Source organism: Pelodiscus sinensis, chromosome 9, assembly GCF_052426305.1.
Source record: "Pelodiscus sinensis isolate ZL-2025 chromosome 9, ASM5242630v1, whole genome shotgun sequence".
NCBI lineage: Eukaryota > Metazoa > Chordata > Testudines > Trionychidae > Pelodiscus > Pelodiscus sinensis.
Window position 1 is genome coordinate 67,529,775 of NC_143060.1, and position 18,092 is coordinate 67,547,866.

The 18,092-nt window shown below is 42.0% G+C and overlaps 1 protein-coding gene across 3 annotated transcripts in view; it reads left to right on the top strand.

Moving 5' to 3' along the window:
• The window catches only part of TEDC1 (tubulin epsilon and delta complex 1), an 83,562-nt gene that overhangs the window by 18,241 nt on the left and 47,229 nt on the right, over positions 1–18,092 (top strand). For all 3 annotated transcript variants that reach the window (XM_075937085.2, XM_075937082.2, XM_075937083.2), the window contains exons 4-5: positions 9,933–10,103; positions 13,177–13,275. In XM_075937085.2, the coding sequence (XP_075793200.2) occupies positions 9,933–10,103; positions 13,177–13,275 (270 nt within the window). The remainder of the gene's footprint in view (positions 1–9,932; positions 10,104–13,176; positions 13,276–18,092) is intronic.

Sequence of the window (18,092 nt, forward strand, 5' to 3'; positions counted from 1 at the left end):
TGGGGGTCCCGTGGGCGCAGGACTGCTCCAATCCAGCTGAGTCTGCTGTGTCATGGGCTGTTCCAGGTAGGCTGAGCTAGGACCCAGAAATGGTGATGCTTACCAGGTAACTGGTTAACCCTTTACATCCCTAGTTGAGTTAGTTATTTTGATGCTTTAACTGAGCATTTGCAGACCTTAATTCATTTGGATTTTTTTTATCTTGACCTCTGAATTTCCTGGCTTTGTGATGCTTGTTTCTAGTATAGTTATAACAGTCTTGTAATTTTTTTTTGCTGCATTATATTCTGAGCTTTAACCCCATCCTGATGTAATTTTTTTATTAAACTATTAAACATTTCTTCCATGAACACTAAAAAAGCATCACCATTAATACTAAACTTTTATTTTAAAAAAGACCAGCTTTTAACAAGGTCTATAAAAGCTTTGGGGAAGGACCATTACCAAATTTTGGAGATTTTTGTAAGCCTTTCTGAGCATAATTCTGCACAGTGATACAAGAGAAATGGGTTTTTTTCTGGAGCAGTATAAAATACATATTATATATAAGTAGTGTGAGTTGCAGTGAGGAACATAACAATGAATTGCTTGATATGTTTATGTGTGAGAGAGATGATGCATTAACCTTCATCTAATATTTTAAACTGCAAAACAGAGACTTAATCATTTAAAGAAAACCGTGAACTTGGGCTTGAGCTACACTACAGAGTAAGGTTCACATAATGCAGCTTATGTCAACCTGACTAAGTCCCTATCTATACTACAGCCTTGTACACACTGGAGCAAGTGTCCTACTACACCATCATAATTCCAACCCCACAAGAGGCATCGAGTTTATGTTGGCGTAGTTAAGGCAAAGCTGCGTGCCTGTAGACACTGCTTTCCTCATGTTTGCTGTCAATTTCATAAGGCTGCTGTAGCTATGAAATTGACAAGAAAGCTGGCTCCAGGCTCTCCAGCCCAGCTGAGAACCCTCCCTGAATCTCAGCCCCCTCCACTGCCTCTCTTTAGTCAGTGGAAATGCTCCTGCGATGAATGGATGAGGTGGACTTAAGATTGCAGTGTGGACACACCATTAGTTTGGTCTTTTCCCTTCATTCATGTTGCTGATACGGTCTTGCTGTGCACTGTCCAACACCTGCTACATATTACTCAGGAGGTGTTAGTGATTCCTAGATATCCACCTTGGTTTGCAGTGTTGTACTCTATTGGTCCCAGAATAGGAGAAAGACTAGGTGAGTGAGGCAATATCTTTTATTGGACTAACTTCTACTGGTGGAATAGACAAGGTTTTGAGCTACACAAAACTCTTCTTCAGGGGTGGGAAAAGTGCTGAGTCACAGCTGATTACAAGGCAGGACAGACTTGTAAGGGGTTGAGCATAAGTGTAACTGTCCATTAAAATGAAGTGGGAAATTAGCACTTCTATAGTCATAGGATAAAGGAGAGTTAATAGGTTATAAATTGTAATGAGCCATAAAACCGGTATTGCTGTTGATCCCAATATTTTTTGTGTCTAAGGCCTTGTCTGCACTAAATTCCCCCCACCCCCATCAATCCTACCTACACAGCTTCAGCTATGCTGACGTTGATGTAGTTGAAGTTCATGTACTTACCATGGTGTCTTCCAGATAGTAAGGTTGGTGGGGCTACTCTCCTGTTGACTCCAGTTACTCTTCTCGTGCTCATAGAGTACTGGAGGTGACAGGAGACGACTTGGAGATTGATTTATCATGTCCAAGCAGATAGCTGCAGCAATTAGTCCACTACATAGTGAAGACAAGCCCTAGTAGAGCTATGGATTTAATTTCACAGGCTTATCTTTTGAAGGCATTGTGTAGGTTTCTTAAGGACTAAGAGATCTGTATGGAGTGATCGTTTTATGAAAAGTTTTCACTCCTAGGGGATAGGACGTTTTTGTTTTTTATCGTTTTTTTGGTGAGAGTTCATTTGAGAGCATAGTAATTGGTTTCACCCTCATAGTTGTTGGGGTGTTTGATATACTGGAGATGGTATGTCATGTTGCAGTGTGTGGGACCCAGAGATCTTAAAAGGTCTGTTGGCAAGGATATTGATTATCACAGTGAACCTATGTCTGCAGGTTTTGCACCTGTTCTGGAAATATCTGGAGCTGTTTTGTGTATGCCCTGGTCTGTAGGGAGTTTGCTTCCGATGATGAGGTTAGGTGGAGAGGGTTGCTTGAAGGCCAGAAGTGGGGCATTGGGAAGATTTCTTTCAGGATGTGGTGCCTATCGATTTTGGGTTGTAATTGTTTGGTATCCTACATGGTTTCCAGGGTGGAGTGAGAGATGACAAGTAGTGGTGTGTGGTTGCAGGGATTTTCCCCCTGTGTTGAAGCAGGTTCTCTTGGAATGTTTGGGTTGCCTATTCCAAGAGGGGATCTACATCTCTGGTGGAGTGTCCTTGTTTGATAAAGGTAGTAGTAAGTGCAGTACGGTGTGTATCCCTGACAGCTGCCTGCAGGGTTTGTTTATTCAAACTGATCATGAGATCCAAAAAGTCGATGCTGTTGTGGAGCGTTTAGTGATTATGTGGTGATTGGTGGAAGCTGGTGGTGGAGTGCAGGACAGTGTTCAGAGGATCAAAATGTCAGAGATGTATCTCAGATGCATCATTGGTTTCCTGATGCATTTTTTCCAGAAATTCACGCTTGAGGTAGCCTGCAAAGAGGTTGGCATGTGGGGAATTAGCCTAGTACTCATGGTTGTTCCCATAGTTTGTACAAAGCATTTCTGTAAATGTAAAGTTGTAATGGAGAGAATGAAATAGCTGGTTTTGATGATATGTTTGGAGTGGGTATCTGAGTGTTGCCTATTGTCTTGTAGATATTTGAGGCAGGCAACAATGCAATCATTATGAGGGATGTTTTGTGACAGATATTGCAATTTCCTGTAATGTCCTGGATACGCCTTGTTGAATAAAGCTTAAGTATGCTAGTTCATTGTATTAAAAATGCAAATATTTATGTATTGGAGGATTGTGTGTAACTTCTTGGGTGGAGGGGAGAGACATGACTGATGTAAACCCAGGAAAGTGTATTGAGCTTTGAATGACTAAAACAGTATGTCAGACAAGAATGAACTTTTACAGTTGAGTTTCCCATGCTAGGGGGAGGTGTCTGCAATATAACTTCCCTGGTTTTATAGAACTCAGCCTTTTGAAGCTTTGCTCCGAGGAGGGGACCTTGATCTGCTGATCTTCTGTTGCACGAGGACAAAACTAGAGGCCCACACTAGTTTTGTATGTAGATAGTAGACAAGGGTTTTGTGTTTTTGATCCTGTTCTATGTGAGAAAATTCTACTCAAATAAAAAAAAAGTTGGTTCAATCAAAGATGCTCCCCCCCCTTTTTCTCTAAGATCCTGAGACCAACACACATGCAATACCCGTGCATACAATTAAGACCTGGGATGACAGAAAAGATGCATGCGTGAGACAGGTCTGTTCAGAGTTCATCTTTCGGCTGGAAGTGCGTAAATGGTTTTTGCAGGAGGTAGCTAGTTGTTTGTGTATGTATAAGAATGAGGCAGCCTTCCTTGGATTCCTTAACCCCCCAACAGATGGCAGCTCACAGTCACTAAAGAGCATCCATTAGCCTTGTGTTTACAGCAATGCAGAGAGCAGAGGTCTTTGAATTTCCCGTTGCTTAGAGGACAGGGTTGTAGACTATGCCTTTTTATCAGCACAATAGGTGTATTGATGGAAAAGCTGTGGAAACACAAAGAAGTGGTATCTGTGAGTTAGAAATGTAAAGAAAAGTTCAGGGAAATGTGGTGCTGTCACACACTGGAGGGATTTCTGTGCGTGCTGCAGACCACAGAGTTATTGTAAGGCCGATTTCCTCGAGACCTTGGCATCTTGCTGAATTTGTTGTGTCTTGCAACAATTTCCCGTTTGAAAAGTAAAGGTAATGCAGAGTTGCATGCTGGGAGCATATGGGGCAAGGTGTAGATAACAGGGGCAGGACAATCCCAGAGTCCTACATGTCAGGGCCGGGGCACCAATCACTTAGCTGCCCAGCTTGAATATTTAGTGCTAAGAAAAACTTCCCATGTTACTGCCTGCCTGCCTGCAAAGATACCTGCCCCCGCTGAAAAGAACATTGCTCGGTGATGAACAGTTTCTGTCATTGAAGGCCTTGCTGTTTTTTTCCTCTTCTAGCCTTTTCTAGTAACACCACTGTTCTTTGATTTTTCCATAGAACAAAGGGGATTGCTTTATTTCTTCCCAGTCGGGGGGAAGGGGAGTTAACACAACAAAATTCATTTTTGAGCAGAGAGAGAGAGAATGGAGGAAAAAAGGTCTTCCATATATGTGTTTCTGTGAAACTTAAGTGGTGAACTTCAAACCGTTGGCTTGTTAATTGTTCTGATTGCAAAGAACTTCCATGGCACAATGTGAAACCAGTCCAGATGGATATCAGCCAGACCGATTAATAGTTAGTTGCTGAGCATGAGCACAGCAATGTCATGAAGTGCGAGTGGTCATTAGTGCTAAGTATGTGGATGAGCATCTATTAAGTGTTCATCTTTCAGCTCTTCGGTAGCCACCTTTTAAGGACTAAAGAGGGTGGAAATTATTTAATAAGGGACACTGACTTTGTTGCCAGTTTCAGTGCTTATGCTGCTGTAAGGTGGTTCAAAGTGTTAGAGCCTCTCAGCTTTGGAGGTGTTTAACTATAAAGAAAATGAAAGCCCTGATCCAGAGCCTGCCTACACTTCTGCCTGGGATGACATGCTGTTAGCTGTCTGTGGGTACTGACAGAGGGTTAATAATGTTTTGTGCAGGCACAAACTATATTTAGATCCAGCCAAGTCAGTAGTTTCTAAAAACTTTCTTTGCATTCAGAGGGCCCTGAAATGGGCATGGTTCCTTTCATCTGGGAAGTGTCTCTGGTTGTGGAAGTAACCCTGAGATGGCCTGCGTTGTTTGCCACTCTCAGGGCGTGTGGATGGAACAGCCCTTCCTTTAAGAGGCACTGAGCCACTTGTATCAGGGTGCATTGCAGATGGGGATTTTTTTTTATGCCGATTGTCATTTTTCCAGGGTTGGTGTCTGTTGTGTGAATCCGCCAGTGAATAGCTTGCGAGATCCTGTAACAGCACCTTCCAATTTTGGGACAGAAGACATTCCAGATGCACAATGTTATTTGATATTGTGTTGGACAGTTGCTCTCATTACAGGCAGCCCAGTTATTTCCAGATAGTCTAGTATACAAGAATTGGACAAAGGTCGTATTGCTCTTTCAGAGAAGACTTGAAAGCTATGTTTTCCATGTTACTGACAGAACACTGTGTCTATTTAGCATCTAGTACTGAATTTGTATGAATGCCTTTTGCTAGCTACAATTAGATAAATGCAGTGATATCAGAAGCAGAGGCTTTAGCTGGGGTCAGCATTGTAATTATTTCTCTCTGAGTGGGAAAACGGTAAATAATCTTAGCTTGTAAATATGGACCTGAAATTGAGGTCACATTCTAATATCCAAGGACTTTCTTCCTTTTCCTGTTACTTATGTCAGGCTAAGTATTCCATAGCAAGCCTAGATGCTTCACAGAATAAGGTGAGAAATAAATACTAGGAACAGAAAAATTATGTTGAAAAATCCAGTGACTTCCTTATTTTAATATTTAATAAAACAAGTTGCTACAGTAACATTTAACTTCATGTGGTGTTTCTGTCACTGGACTTGCAAGGCAATTAAATGTTAATAGCATTCTTTCTGAGATAAACCCCTTGGGAACACCGAGAGTGGAGTCCTGGACTCTCGAATACACGTCCTTTGTTAAGACTTGAACAGTAAATAGTAGGGAACGCAGGTCTGGTCTGAGTCTTTGTAACAGTGTGTTTGAGGATATAGCTCCTTGGTAGCACATCCATGTGTTGCATTAATATGTTAAATACAGCTGTGAATTTTCTCCAAGACAATGATTAACATCCAGTTGTTTGCATTGTTGAATTTATGAACTGCACTGAAGTTTTTACACAATTTCATGGTTCCATAGCTTCTGCTAATTTTGGTAAAAGCAGGTGAGCCAGCAGTTGCTGGTCTGTTTAGATGAGTTTGCCAAGAGTTGTTTAGTAAAGAGTCAGTGGCCTTGAATTTCTGGATAAGAGGGATCCAGGAAAGGTGACTGCATTTCCCACTTGGCAGAAGGAGGATCTTGTCTGTCTGGTTAGATAGTAAGCACGTACAGCTGAACCGCAGACCAAGGGAAAGACCCACAGTCCTAATATGTTACCAGGCAGTCAGAACAGCTCTCTTTTGTGTACAATGTTAAGGGCCCTCTTAGCAGTCCAGGCTGAGTTAAGCTTGCATTATTCACTTAATTAAGATTGTGTTGAAATTTACATTTAAGACAGGACTTAAATCTCTTTATTTTATTATTCAGTTTTAATTTAGGCCTGAAATTGAAAAAACAACAACAACCCACCCATCCTTCACGGCCAGTTGAATGTTTTAAATAAGATGCTATTTGCTAACGCCGAAGCCTATGATTAAGGAAAGCATAAGTGCTTAAATCCCAGTGGCATCAGTGGGATGTAAGCAGCTGCTTACATGCTTTCTCAGCAGAGGTGGCACTTTAAAAGGCCCCATTTAAAGAAAGGTAACTTGGGGTGACATCATTTGTGAGGGTAGGGAATCCTCTTGTTCGTTTGTATTTTGTATCTGACAAAGTGGGCTTTTGCTCAGGAAAGCTGATGCCCAAATGAATCTGTTAGTCTTTAAGGTGCCACAGGACTCCTCGTTGTTTCTTCTGGTACAAAGCCATAGTTTCTGAAGGCCCAGATGTTCTCACAGGTACACATTTTCATCACTGCTTTGAATAGTGTACATTTGAAAAATGTATTTTGTCATTAAGCAAATTTACTAATGAATGATTATTATATGTAATCATAATATTAGTTCAGGCCATCTCAAAAGATCTTTCTTAAGCACCATCATTGTGATATCAGAGATAATTATCATTCCTTCCTCATTAATTTGCATGTTGCACGCCATCGCAGTGATCAGAGGCACCCCTGCAGCAAGGAGCAAGTGGCAGAATTACTGTCCCACAATGGACTCCAGTGGCAGTAGAACTTTTGATCAAGGTGCGAAGGGAGCGACAAGAGAAAACAAGGGTAAAGAAACCCAGACACACACACCTAGGAGCCTGTGCAAAGGTGGGGCAGGGAGAGACAATCAATTCAACGGGTTCTGGAAAATGGCCTGTGGAGCTTTAATTTCACACATTCCAATCGATTGTAGTCAAGGTCACCTTGATTTCTCTTCCTGTTGGACCTTTCCAGGCGTAGGCTGCAGTAGAGATGTCTCACCATTTCCCCCTTCTCTTTTCCAGCCATTTTTAGGTTGTGGATTCTGTTCCTTTAAGAAAGGAATGTACATTTTTTTAATTGTATCCTTTGGTATATATGGGTGTGACAATTTTCTTCCACTGTTTGATCTGAGGAAGTGGGTCTGGCCCATGAAAGCTCATCACCTATTAAACCATCTTGTTAGTCTTTAAAGTGCTACATAGTCCTGTTTTTTGTTACAGTTGTTAGAGTCTTTCTGCTTGTAGCTAATGGATTTGTTATTAGTTCTGATCCTTGCTAATTTACAAAGCAAGGGTGAGGGAAATAAGTGAATGCAGCTAATCTTCCTTGCAGAAAGAAATAGTTGAAGTGAATCGTCCTAGATTCAAAATTTGACTCATCTCTCTAGGTGACTGAAGCATTCAGAATCCCATGTGTAGGGGACTCTGGACAACCTCATCTTGACCAGTATAATAATGTCAGCATTGTCTGGCCCTGCTTTGACTGGACTAACGATGGCTGTCTTGCCCAAAATGCGGCGTTCTAGCAAAGCAAACCCAGGCCTGACTCAGGTCTGGTGTACGTAAGCACACATTCCAGGACGAGGGTGGGGAGCTTTGAGAGTCAGGAGTGCTTTAAACAGTAGTGCAGAGAGAGCATGAAACAGTGAAACGATGCCAAAAACATGGAGAAACCTGATACTAGTACATAACGTTTCTGATAAGCAAAAATCACAGGTACAGCCATAGAACTGTCAATCAAGCATATAGTTTTTGGCAACAGCCTGAATAGCAGGATGTATCCCAAATATGGGCATCATAAGTATTTTATACAATAGGTAATCAATTGGTAGACATTACTAGAATGACCAAGTTGAGTATAAATATAGATGTAGAAAAGATAATCAGTGGGAGGGAGTAGGATTGACCCACAGGTCCTGCTTGTAACTAGAAGTAATGGACCTCTTCACACTGGCTGCAGCAGGGCTTCGTGTCCCGACGTTTGGGAATCAAAGGGACCACAACCTCCTGCCTGGTACTGTAGGTAGCATATGGGTGAAGTGTAAGTGAACTAGGCTTAATTATTGTATTATAATAATCTTCTATTAATTGCTTTTGCATTGCTTTGCTCTGTGTTAATTGCTTTAGAATTTATAGTATTTACGGTTTAAATTGTGTAGTAATTGTTTTTAAGGCTTGTAAAATTTAAACAACGATATTAACTGCTTGCAATAAATAAGTAAGTGCTTAAGTCTCTCTGGAGTGTCCTGGTTTCCCTTGGATCTAAAAATCGAACCACACAACACCATGGTAATCAGCAAATACTCTTCCTTAACAGCATCTGATGATCCTGGTAAAGCTCAGATTTCAACTACTTTTTCAGTGTAGGTATCGGTGGTATAGATCCAGAACCCAGAGGTTGATAGACTGAAATAATCTGTAAGCTGCTGCCTCCTTTCCTTTTGGCTAGGAGACAAAACAGAGTTTGTCTGTAGGGACTGAGAGGGGCATCTTTGTGAAGTCACTGACTCAGCTGCTCTCCCTGGTTGGGCTGACATCAGGATGCAGTTCTTAGTTTGGCCATTGACATAGTGAGGATAAGACAGAAGATAACTGTTTTAGGGGTTTTGGTTTTTTTTGGTTTTCCTGTTGTTCAAGATACTTAATAACTACACAGCATACAAAGATAGAGAAAGCTTGTGTACTGTCCTGGAGAACTGGGTATTTCTTTGCATGCAAATAAACAGGGCTTGACAAACGGCGGCAAAATCTACTTGCCAGCTCTGCATTGCGCATGCGCGCACCGCCTGTGAACGGAGCGACCGGCTGAAATCTACTTGCCACGGGCGAGTAGATTCAGTGATTTGTCGAGCCCTGCAAATAAATGTAATTTCTTTCTGTCTTGGGGCTAGGGAGGAAGGGACATTCAGTCCATTGGGTAGGAACCATATAAATATTTTGTTTTTGCCTATTTTTGGCTGAGAGAAGTGAGGCATTATAGATAACTCGATGGCATTTCTCTTTGGGTCTGTATGTAATGTGATAACTTTTGGAAACTACATTTGATCGGTTTCAAGACAATCCTGGGTATCAGTGGGCAAGAACCTTATTAATTTTGGTGAAAGTTGGAAAATGATAAAAACCTCGTTTCCAGTAAAATCCCCAGTTGGTCATTGAGGATATAACCTCTCAGAAGTCTGTCTCTCTGTAGTAGAGTCACTCGGGATAAAAGGATGAGGCAATGATGTAGGTTTGTGGGCTTCTTGTTCCACTTCGTCCAACCTCCCATCCCCTGGGTCACTCTGGCTGTAACTGAATAGAATCATGATGGGTTCTGTGGGCAGCCTATCTTTAGTTGTCTCCAATCGTCTTCTCGCTTTCCTCCAAAAGATGTGAGGGCATATCCTGTGGCTGCAGAAAGATCCTTTTCTCCTCAGCTTCTGCAACATTTATGATTCCTTTTCAAGCAGTTATTTGCTTTTCTGGTGCTGATTATCATTGTTTTTTGGCCGGTGTTTGTCTTGCTCACCCTACCTGTTATTTACTGCTTAATGCCTTGAAAATGTAGACAATGATTTAAACCATTTTGTTGCTATCTTCTGCTTTTTTTTAGTGTGAAGATAATCTCTGTAACAGCTGGCAGGGCAGGACTGAAACAGCATCCAACCCTTGTGTGAAAAGAGAAGTGGATGTCCGATATCTCCAGTGGTTAAATGGCAGGCTGTGGTTCCAATGGCGGACTTTGCATGTTGACCAGCAGGAGCAATGCAAACTCCTTCATAAGGTAAAAATTCTTGTGGCCCACAGTGGAATTGCGTATTGTTAATGCCCTTCCAGTGAATACCAGGTCTGTCATTAGCACTGGTTCACTAGCTTTGTATTTTTATATAGAGAAATGTAGACACCTGTAAATACAAATATATCCCTCTTTAGCCCTCTCTGCAAACTCCTAACAAACTGATGGCCACATGAGCTGTCTCTTGCAGCTTGGCATGTTCCCCACCCTGACTACCAAGGAAGGGTCACTCTGTATCTATCAAAACACGTCCAAGCTGTTCTTCATATTCTGTGTATTGGAAGCTGCTTGGCCAGGGCAGAAGTGCAGGTTCCAGACAACAGGCAGAAATGTAATGCAGGGTGTCCACCTCTCCATGCTCTATTCAATGCGACATGGAAAGTCACGACAATTGTAAAATTAGATGCGGACGCCCCCTTCTGAACATAGCAGTGAAGGACTGAATTAAGTCAGCAGTTCTAAAGCAATTCCAAGTTACAGAGAGGCAATAGCTTTTGCACAGTCACGGTTGCAGGTAATTTTGAATTTTAAGCTTGACTTTTTTTTGCATTTTCACCTGAAATTTGCAAGCAGCATTGAGCATCATTGCCTGTCTCATGGAAGGGAAGTCTCAGAGCTGCAGTTCCTTTCTGGAAGCTTTGATGGCCATGGAAGGAAAAGAAAGTGTATGCAATACTTTCACTAGCGAAAGACTTTTTCACACGCTTTTTAAATATGGCAAGTTACAGAGGGGTAGCCGTGTTAATCTATTTCAGCAAAAAGAATGAGGAGTCGTGTCATCTTCGACACTAACAGATTTATTTGGGCATAAGCTTTTGTGGGCTAGAACCCACTTCGTCAGATGCATAAAGTGGAAACTTCAGTTTGGCAGTCAAAGGTAGATTTTGCAAAGGTAGATTTTTCTAGATGTCAAGCATTCTCAGACCTGATAAAGGAAATGCTTTTTCACATTGGCTGAACAGTTAGCCTGTGGAAAGTCTTACATTGAGGTCAGAATCTTAGTAGGAGTCAAGAAATGTTTGGACATTTATACAGACCAGACCTTTCACATGATTATTTAGTTACTATAACTTTGAGAGAGTGAGTCTGTCTGTCCAAGAACTCCTCCTAAGTGGTAAGAGGAGGAATTCTTGGACAGACAGACTCATTTGCCTCATCAGATGTTTCGCTGCCTTCTGGGCTAACACCTTCTTGGGGAGGTAACAGACCAACACTACACAGGGCCAAAGAAGAGCTTGTATCGCATAAAATGGCACAATGACAGGCACTACATATAAAATACATTATGACCATGAGCCTCCTTTGTTCAGAGCACTAACTCCATGCTACTAAAGCCTGAAAGAGGGAATACATTGCAACACAAAGACACTGTTGTTGGAAGACTCAGAGTCCTATTTAAACTGCTAGCGGAAAAAACGTGGCTGGAGACCAGGGCGGGGAAGGGAAGTGAGGGCCACCAAATCTGGTAGGCAGCTTCCTTTTATCATAACTTAAAGCAAGATTAAGGTTTGGCCGTGCCAGAACACTGGGTTGTGACTGGAATGCGATTGCCCATCAGAAACCGGAAAGGAAGGGCTCTGCTAGCAGGGACAGTTCTACTGTAGAATGACTGCATAGAGGCAGCAATGGGTCAGAGATGGGGATCGAGGCAGCTCCAACTCCACTGGGGCAATGGTGGAGAAAAGGAGAGATCTCTACTGTATGTTGGAGTGTCTGTGTCTGGAGTGGGATTGCGTCTCATAAAACCATGCAGAAAGAGGCAGAATCATCAGGCCAGTGAAAGGGGCTAGTAGGGGGCAGTCCTCACTTCCCTTGGCTCCCCTTCCCCGCCCTGGTCTCCTGGTCAATCTGGCAAGAAGGAACTGAGGGAGTCGATGGTGCCCTTTCTACCACACCATGCTCCAGGGGGCACCAGAGCCTGTCCCCTATGGGTGCTGCTGAGGGAAAAACGTCTGGCATGGATGCACGTGGTGAGTGCGCACACCTAAACTGAATGGATGTGAGCCACACAGCTTGAAAAACACCAGTTACAAAATAAGAAACTCTCCTAGTTGGAGCCATAATACATCCGGATGGAGGAGAGTCCAGAACTGAAGGAAGGAAGGAAGGGAGGCAGCAGCAGCATGAGTTAGTGAGAAAAGTGTTTGGAGTTTCCTTTTTTTAAAACTTCTGCACAGACCCCTGTCTTGTGCCAGATGGTTTCCACCAGTAATGAGTTTCCAAAAAGGATTATCAGAATCTTAAGTTTCAAGGAGACCAGATAATTAATCATCAATTTAAAATATTTGTCAATCTCTAAGTGTATGAGAATAGTAATAATAGAACAAAGGAAGAAAAGCAACTAAAATTCTCAAGTCACATGGACAGAAATCTTAATGAAACGTGAAAGATTGTGTGATAAATGAGCACTAGTATCTTGTCAGACAGCTGCAGCTATTATAATAACAAAGGCATCAGCAGTGAATGCAGGGAATTGCTTTTTATTGTTCCCTGTACTAACTTGGGAGGATTCTTTTCCATGTAATTGATAACCTCATCAGAACAGCTGGGACTAGTTTCTGGAAGCATCAGTAAAGAGCTAGCTATGATTTAATACTGCTAAATGGTATATTTCTGCATTAAAGGAAGAGGTCAGAAGCTATAGATGGTGTAGAGCTCTAACAGGTATGTGTGTAATGTGTTAATAACTTGTTAGTCTTGACAAGTGAATTCTGTTATGGGGTTAAAGTATTAGACCCTGAGACACCTTGGGAAGCGAAGCTTTCTGTCTTTAGACCTGCCAGCAACAGTGGAAACTTCTGCGTGCCACCCAGCGAAACCAGTTTCTGAGTGAGAGGGTTGCTAACTCCGTATGGTCAGTCAGCCTTGGTTTCTAGGAGCCTATAACAAATGGCACCATTTCAGCAAGTGGCCATTGTGTGCGCATCTGTCTGCTGGGAGTTGGGCTGTGACCACCAATTAATGCCATATGGGCTGCCAAGTGGCCTTCAGGTTGCACCACTTTTCAGTCATCAACAGCCTGGTTGGTTTGTACTTACTTGTGTCTGTTTGTCTGTTTCAGATCCATTCTTACACTAGTGGCTCCCATATGGACCAGACCATTGGTCATTTCTCTGTCACTGAAACGGATCTCATTAGAGAACCAGATAGCTACAAACAGGTAATGCTGTGGGACTCAGCCATGTTTTGTCCTCTAATGCTCAGCAGTCCTTGTACACAGGCGGGTCGGTAGCCAACAGAAAATGAGGCTGTTGCTAACCTATTTACACTTTTCACTGCCATTAGGGTTGCCTGTTTTTAGACGCTGAGCTTCCAGCATTGGACAGATCTGGCAATTCCACTTGTTCTGGGTGGCAGGCATCCTGAGACTGTGGGATCTGAGCATGGAAGTCTTTCCCCACACAGTCGATCAGCTGCCTGTACCTGAACAAATGCAGACTGGACAGGACAGACATTATCATGAAAATCTCCATGTCACTTTATTAATAAGTATGGGACTAGATGACTACAGGTTTTTTTCCACCTCTAACTTCTGTGTTTCTGTGACATTGTGGGCCTGGAGGAGTCCCAGCTATAGTAAATGGCGGCTTTGGTTCTGTTACTCGCTGCTGTAACTGGTACAGAACTAAAATAATGATGTTCTCATGGTAATCCATATGAAACTTTTAACACCTTGAATGTCCCTTTCATTCACCTATCACACATTTGAATATGGGCTTTTAAAATATGTTATCACAAATTAAAGGAAATCCTGCTCTGTACTTCTGAGGGACCTAAAAGTTGTTCTTTCTCTGTTTGCAGAATCCGTGTAATTCCTTATCTGTTCTCCCTCTTCCAAACAAAGGGTTCAGTGTAACTGCAAATAGCTAGCTGTGTAGTTCTTTTGGGAAGCTCTGCACTAACTAACCAGTGTGCAGTTGCCAGGGCAGAACTATTTCAAACACCAAGTTTCCAATTGGCTGTTGTGAACAAAGTGCAAAATAATGGTCTTTGAAAATTAACAACAATTTATTTTGTTGCGTTGTCTGGAGTGGCTCACGACTGTGAGAGCTGACCTCAGGCAGACGTCCTAAACTGATAGCACGTTCTAGAGCAGCGGTTCCCAACCTTTTCCAGATGGGAACCCATTTTGACAATTCAGGAAGACTTGGTGACCCAAGGCAATTAAAAAACGGGGGGAGGAGGAAGGGCAGAGCCACCGGCGGAGACACTTGGTGACCCTTTTGAAATGTAATGGCGACCCATATTTGGGTCCCAACCCATAGGTTGGGAAACCCTGCTCTAGAATTAGATTTCACTAGGACAGTAACAAATACCATGGATCACAGACAGTTTCCTTTCACACTCCAGGCTATCTTGCTGCTGAGGCAAGATGGACTAAGTGATAAACTGTCATTTGCAGCAAAAACCCAAAATATGCAAACAAAACCCACCACATTCTAGGCTACACCCAGTCCCAAGGGATCAGTCGCTCACCCCGGTCGATTTGCATCCTAGGCCTCACACCAAAGACAATGCTTGTAGCCTATTGTATGCTAAACTAATTAAAGGCTTATTAGCTAGGAAAAAGAAATGAGAGCTTTTGAGAGGCTAAATCAGATAAATATATGTACGGGTGAGTGACAGTCTAGAACAGGGCTACTCAACATGTGGCCGGTGGTGTGGTTTGGGTTTACGCAGGGCTCAACATGCGGCCCACGGGTGGGATCCTTTGAACATGGCCTCCACTGGGAACACGCTCCACCATGGGGAGGCGTCTCCCAGGCGGGATGAGCGCTGAAAGACACAAGCGGACCGGCTGGCTGGAACAGACGGGTACAGGGTGTCGGCATTTCTAGCCCCCAGGGAGGAGGTGCCAGGAGCACCGGGGCATTGTGGGAAGTGCTTTGTATTCATGTCTGTCAGTGTGAAAGAAGCTATTTGCATATATTTGCATATATATTTGCATGTGTATGCAACCACACTTAAGTTGTGGCCTTTGGCATGTGCTGTGAGTATCATTGTGGCCCCCGGGGCTTCCAAGTTGAGTATCCCTGGTCTAGATTTCCAAATGGTGGTAGAAATGGGCTCTGAGGGCTACCCAGAATAACTCTCTTGATTGCTGCCTTGTTCAATTAATCTCCCGTTAGAATCCAAACAGTGCAGTGATGAACTTTTTTTTTGGTGTCCATGCTTTATAGCTTCTTCTCACAAAAAACAAACTTACAGTTCTGCTATCCACACGGGCTCTTTCTTTGATGACAGAGACAGCAGAATGTATTTGGAGTTTTTGATCTTCACTCATCACATACAATGACCGCTTGCTTTGAAGTGCACAGGAACTGGTATTTTCCTGTTAAAGTTCTACATTTGCATTACACAAGACTTTTCTCCTAGAAAAGATTATTAAGTTGCAGGAATATATATATAATGTAGATGTTTTCTATTGCATTCTAATGGGACACAGGTAAGTGTCAACAATGCATGAAGCATCCATTAGGTGTCGTGACTTTTAAACATCAAATATATTCTTAAGCTTCAGTGGGTAGCTGAGTTAGTCTGTACAGGATAAACTTACAAAACAACAAATGGTCTGGAAGCACTTTATAGATTAACAAAACATGTAGATATCATGAGCTTTTGTGGGCACAGCCCACTTCTTCAGATGACCGGAGTTTTGAGTTTAGGATGTGCAGACCAAAATAAATAGGGGAGAAGGGGGAAGGAAAAAAAAGGAGGGGGGCAGGAAACAAGGAGCAGAGGGTATGAAAATATCAAAGGGAAAACCAAGTAGGCAGAGCTGGCAATCTATAAGCATCTGAAGATTGGATAGTTAAAAGGAAGCAGATAAGGATCAAAGGATAGCAATTGATAGGGAGGGTACTAACGCAAGAATCTACACAAAGAGCTGTTGGCACCTTCATTTAATGTTAGGTTGATAATATATTATAATATTATTATATTATAATCTGTATAATATATTCTGATGCATTTAACAATCACGTTGATCAGTACTAATATACAGGTGAATTGGCATGAGGAATTAGCATGAGCTGGCACATCAACCATTTAATTTGCAATATTGTTGTTTTTTAAAAAAACTGTGACTTTAATTCTGCATCTTTAAAACATCAAAGTTTCAAGTACCAGTGCAGACAGCAAGCAGCACGTGTTAGCCTCAGCATTGTTAAATAGTTTTGGTAAGAATTTTGTGAAATTTATGTTTTTCTCTCTAAGTAATGTGACATTTCTATTAATGTCACCTTGAATAAAAACTAGCTTTATGGATCAATAAAAAGAGGTAGCATATCAGTTTGTCTTATTGTAATGTACCCAGTTGGTAGGTGATGTTATAAATAAATCCCTGTTTTGGGTATCATTCAACGGGCAGAAATGTAAAGTAGATCAAAGTGTCAAAAATTAGTTACCATAGAAAGAACGTTGGGCTGGTTTTTACTGATGCCAATAATTCATTTTCATCCAAGATTTCCTGTGAGAGAACTTGCTCTGACCTATAATAAAACAAGAGATTTCATTCTGTCAGACAAAATGTGATAGAATACAGATAGCTATGATGTTAAACTTTCATTTATTAAATGAAAAAGTCATGTAACCTCTTTCATGTTCACTTGTTTAAAATGTCCATTTCTTGGGTTTTTGGCTCTGTCTTTTTGTCATAGTTTTATATATGGACTTCACTGACCATTATTCTTATGTTGTCTTGAATTTCTGTGCGGGCTTCACAGGATGAGTGTTTTCCCATTTGTAATAGAATCTGTGCCACTTCCTCAGTAGTCAAGAATTAAGCTATAGTTGCATGCTGCTAATTGTGTTCGGTTTACGCCAGTGCCCCTTAAACTCTGGTATTTTTTTCTCTGCCCAACCACTGATGCTGCTTTGCCTTCCTGTGGTCTTGTTTGCTGTCTTGTCATGTTCCATGTCTTGTACTGTGGGCCATGATGTGTAGGAGTGCTGAAAGGGTCCTATAGCCAGCCTATCTAGCAGGAGGCAGAGGGTGAGAGGAGTGCCTCTGCTTTCTATTAGCAACACCCTCTCTGAAGGAGTGGTGGGTTCATTTCCTGCTGGCAAAGACTGTGGCTGTGATGCCAGATAAACAAGACAATCCTTCTCACCTGAAAAGACGCTGGCAGCCCATCCTTACAACATGTCTAAAGGAAATGTGTCTTAGTTCTACCTTCCACTGTCATGTCTCTGGATTTACCTTGTGCTAACAAAAGAGATGTTGTCCTTCAGACCCATTCAATTAACATTCTCTTCACAAGTGTGACCACAAGAGATCAATGAACTTTAAGGAAAAGCAGCCCATTTACTGCTACCCACCCACACCTTTTCTCTCTTGCTGTTTTATGTGTGGAACTCAATCTTGTTTTGTTCTGCTTTGAAAGATTAAAGGCAGCAAGCAGAACTGAGGTCACTGGTAAAATGCTGGTGGCACTAGAGAGATCAGTGTAATTGTTAAAGTAATAAGTAAAGCAGTCACCTTTAAATGCCAGTAAATCAATCTACTGTGTGCAAGATCAAATACAGCAAATAAATAATGGCAAGAAACTGCCAAGTGAACCTTAACTGAAACTCATTAACACTTAGATGTGAATAGCTTGTATTTGCTTTCAGAATTTTGTTATGAAAATATTTATACTCATCACTGTTGACCAAGACAGTTCTGTATTTTAAATGGATTTTCCATAAAGCTAAGTCAGCAGGTGAGCATCTCCCACCAACATAGCACAGTGTAGATACCACAGTAGCTCATGATATACATTTTTTTTCTGTGCGTGTTGCCACGTCTATGGCCTTGTCTATACTTGCCGTGCTGGAAATCGATCTGGTGTTGGATTTAGCTAGTCTAGTAAAGACCTGCTAAATCAAACGCTGAGGGCACCCCCGTCAGTGCTGGTACTCCTCAGAGTCGCAAGGAGAAAGGGAAGCCGATGCAAGCATTTGCTCCCATCAGCCTCCCACTTTCATTAGAATGGT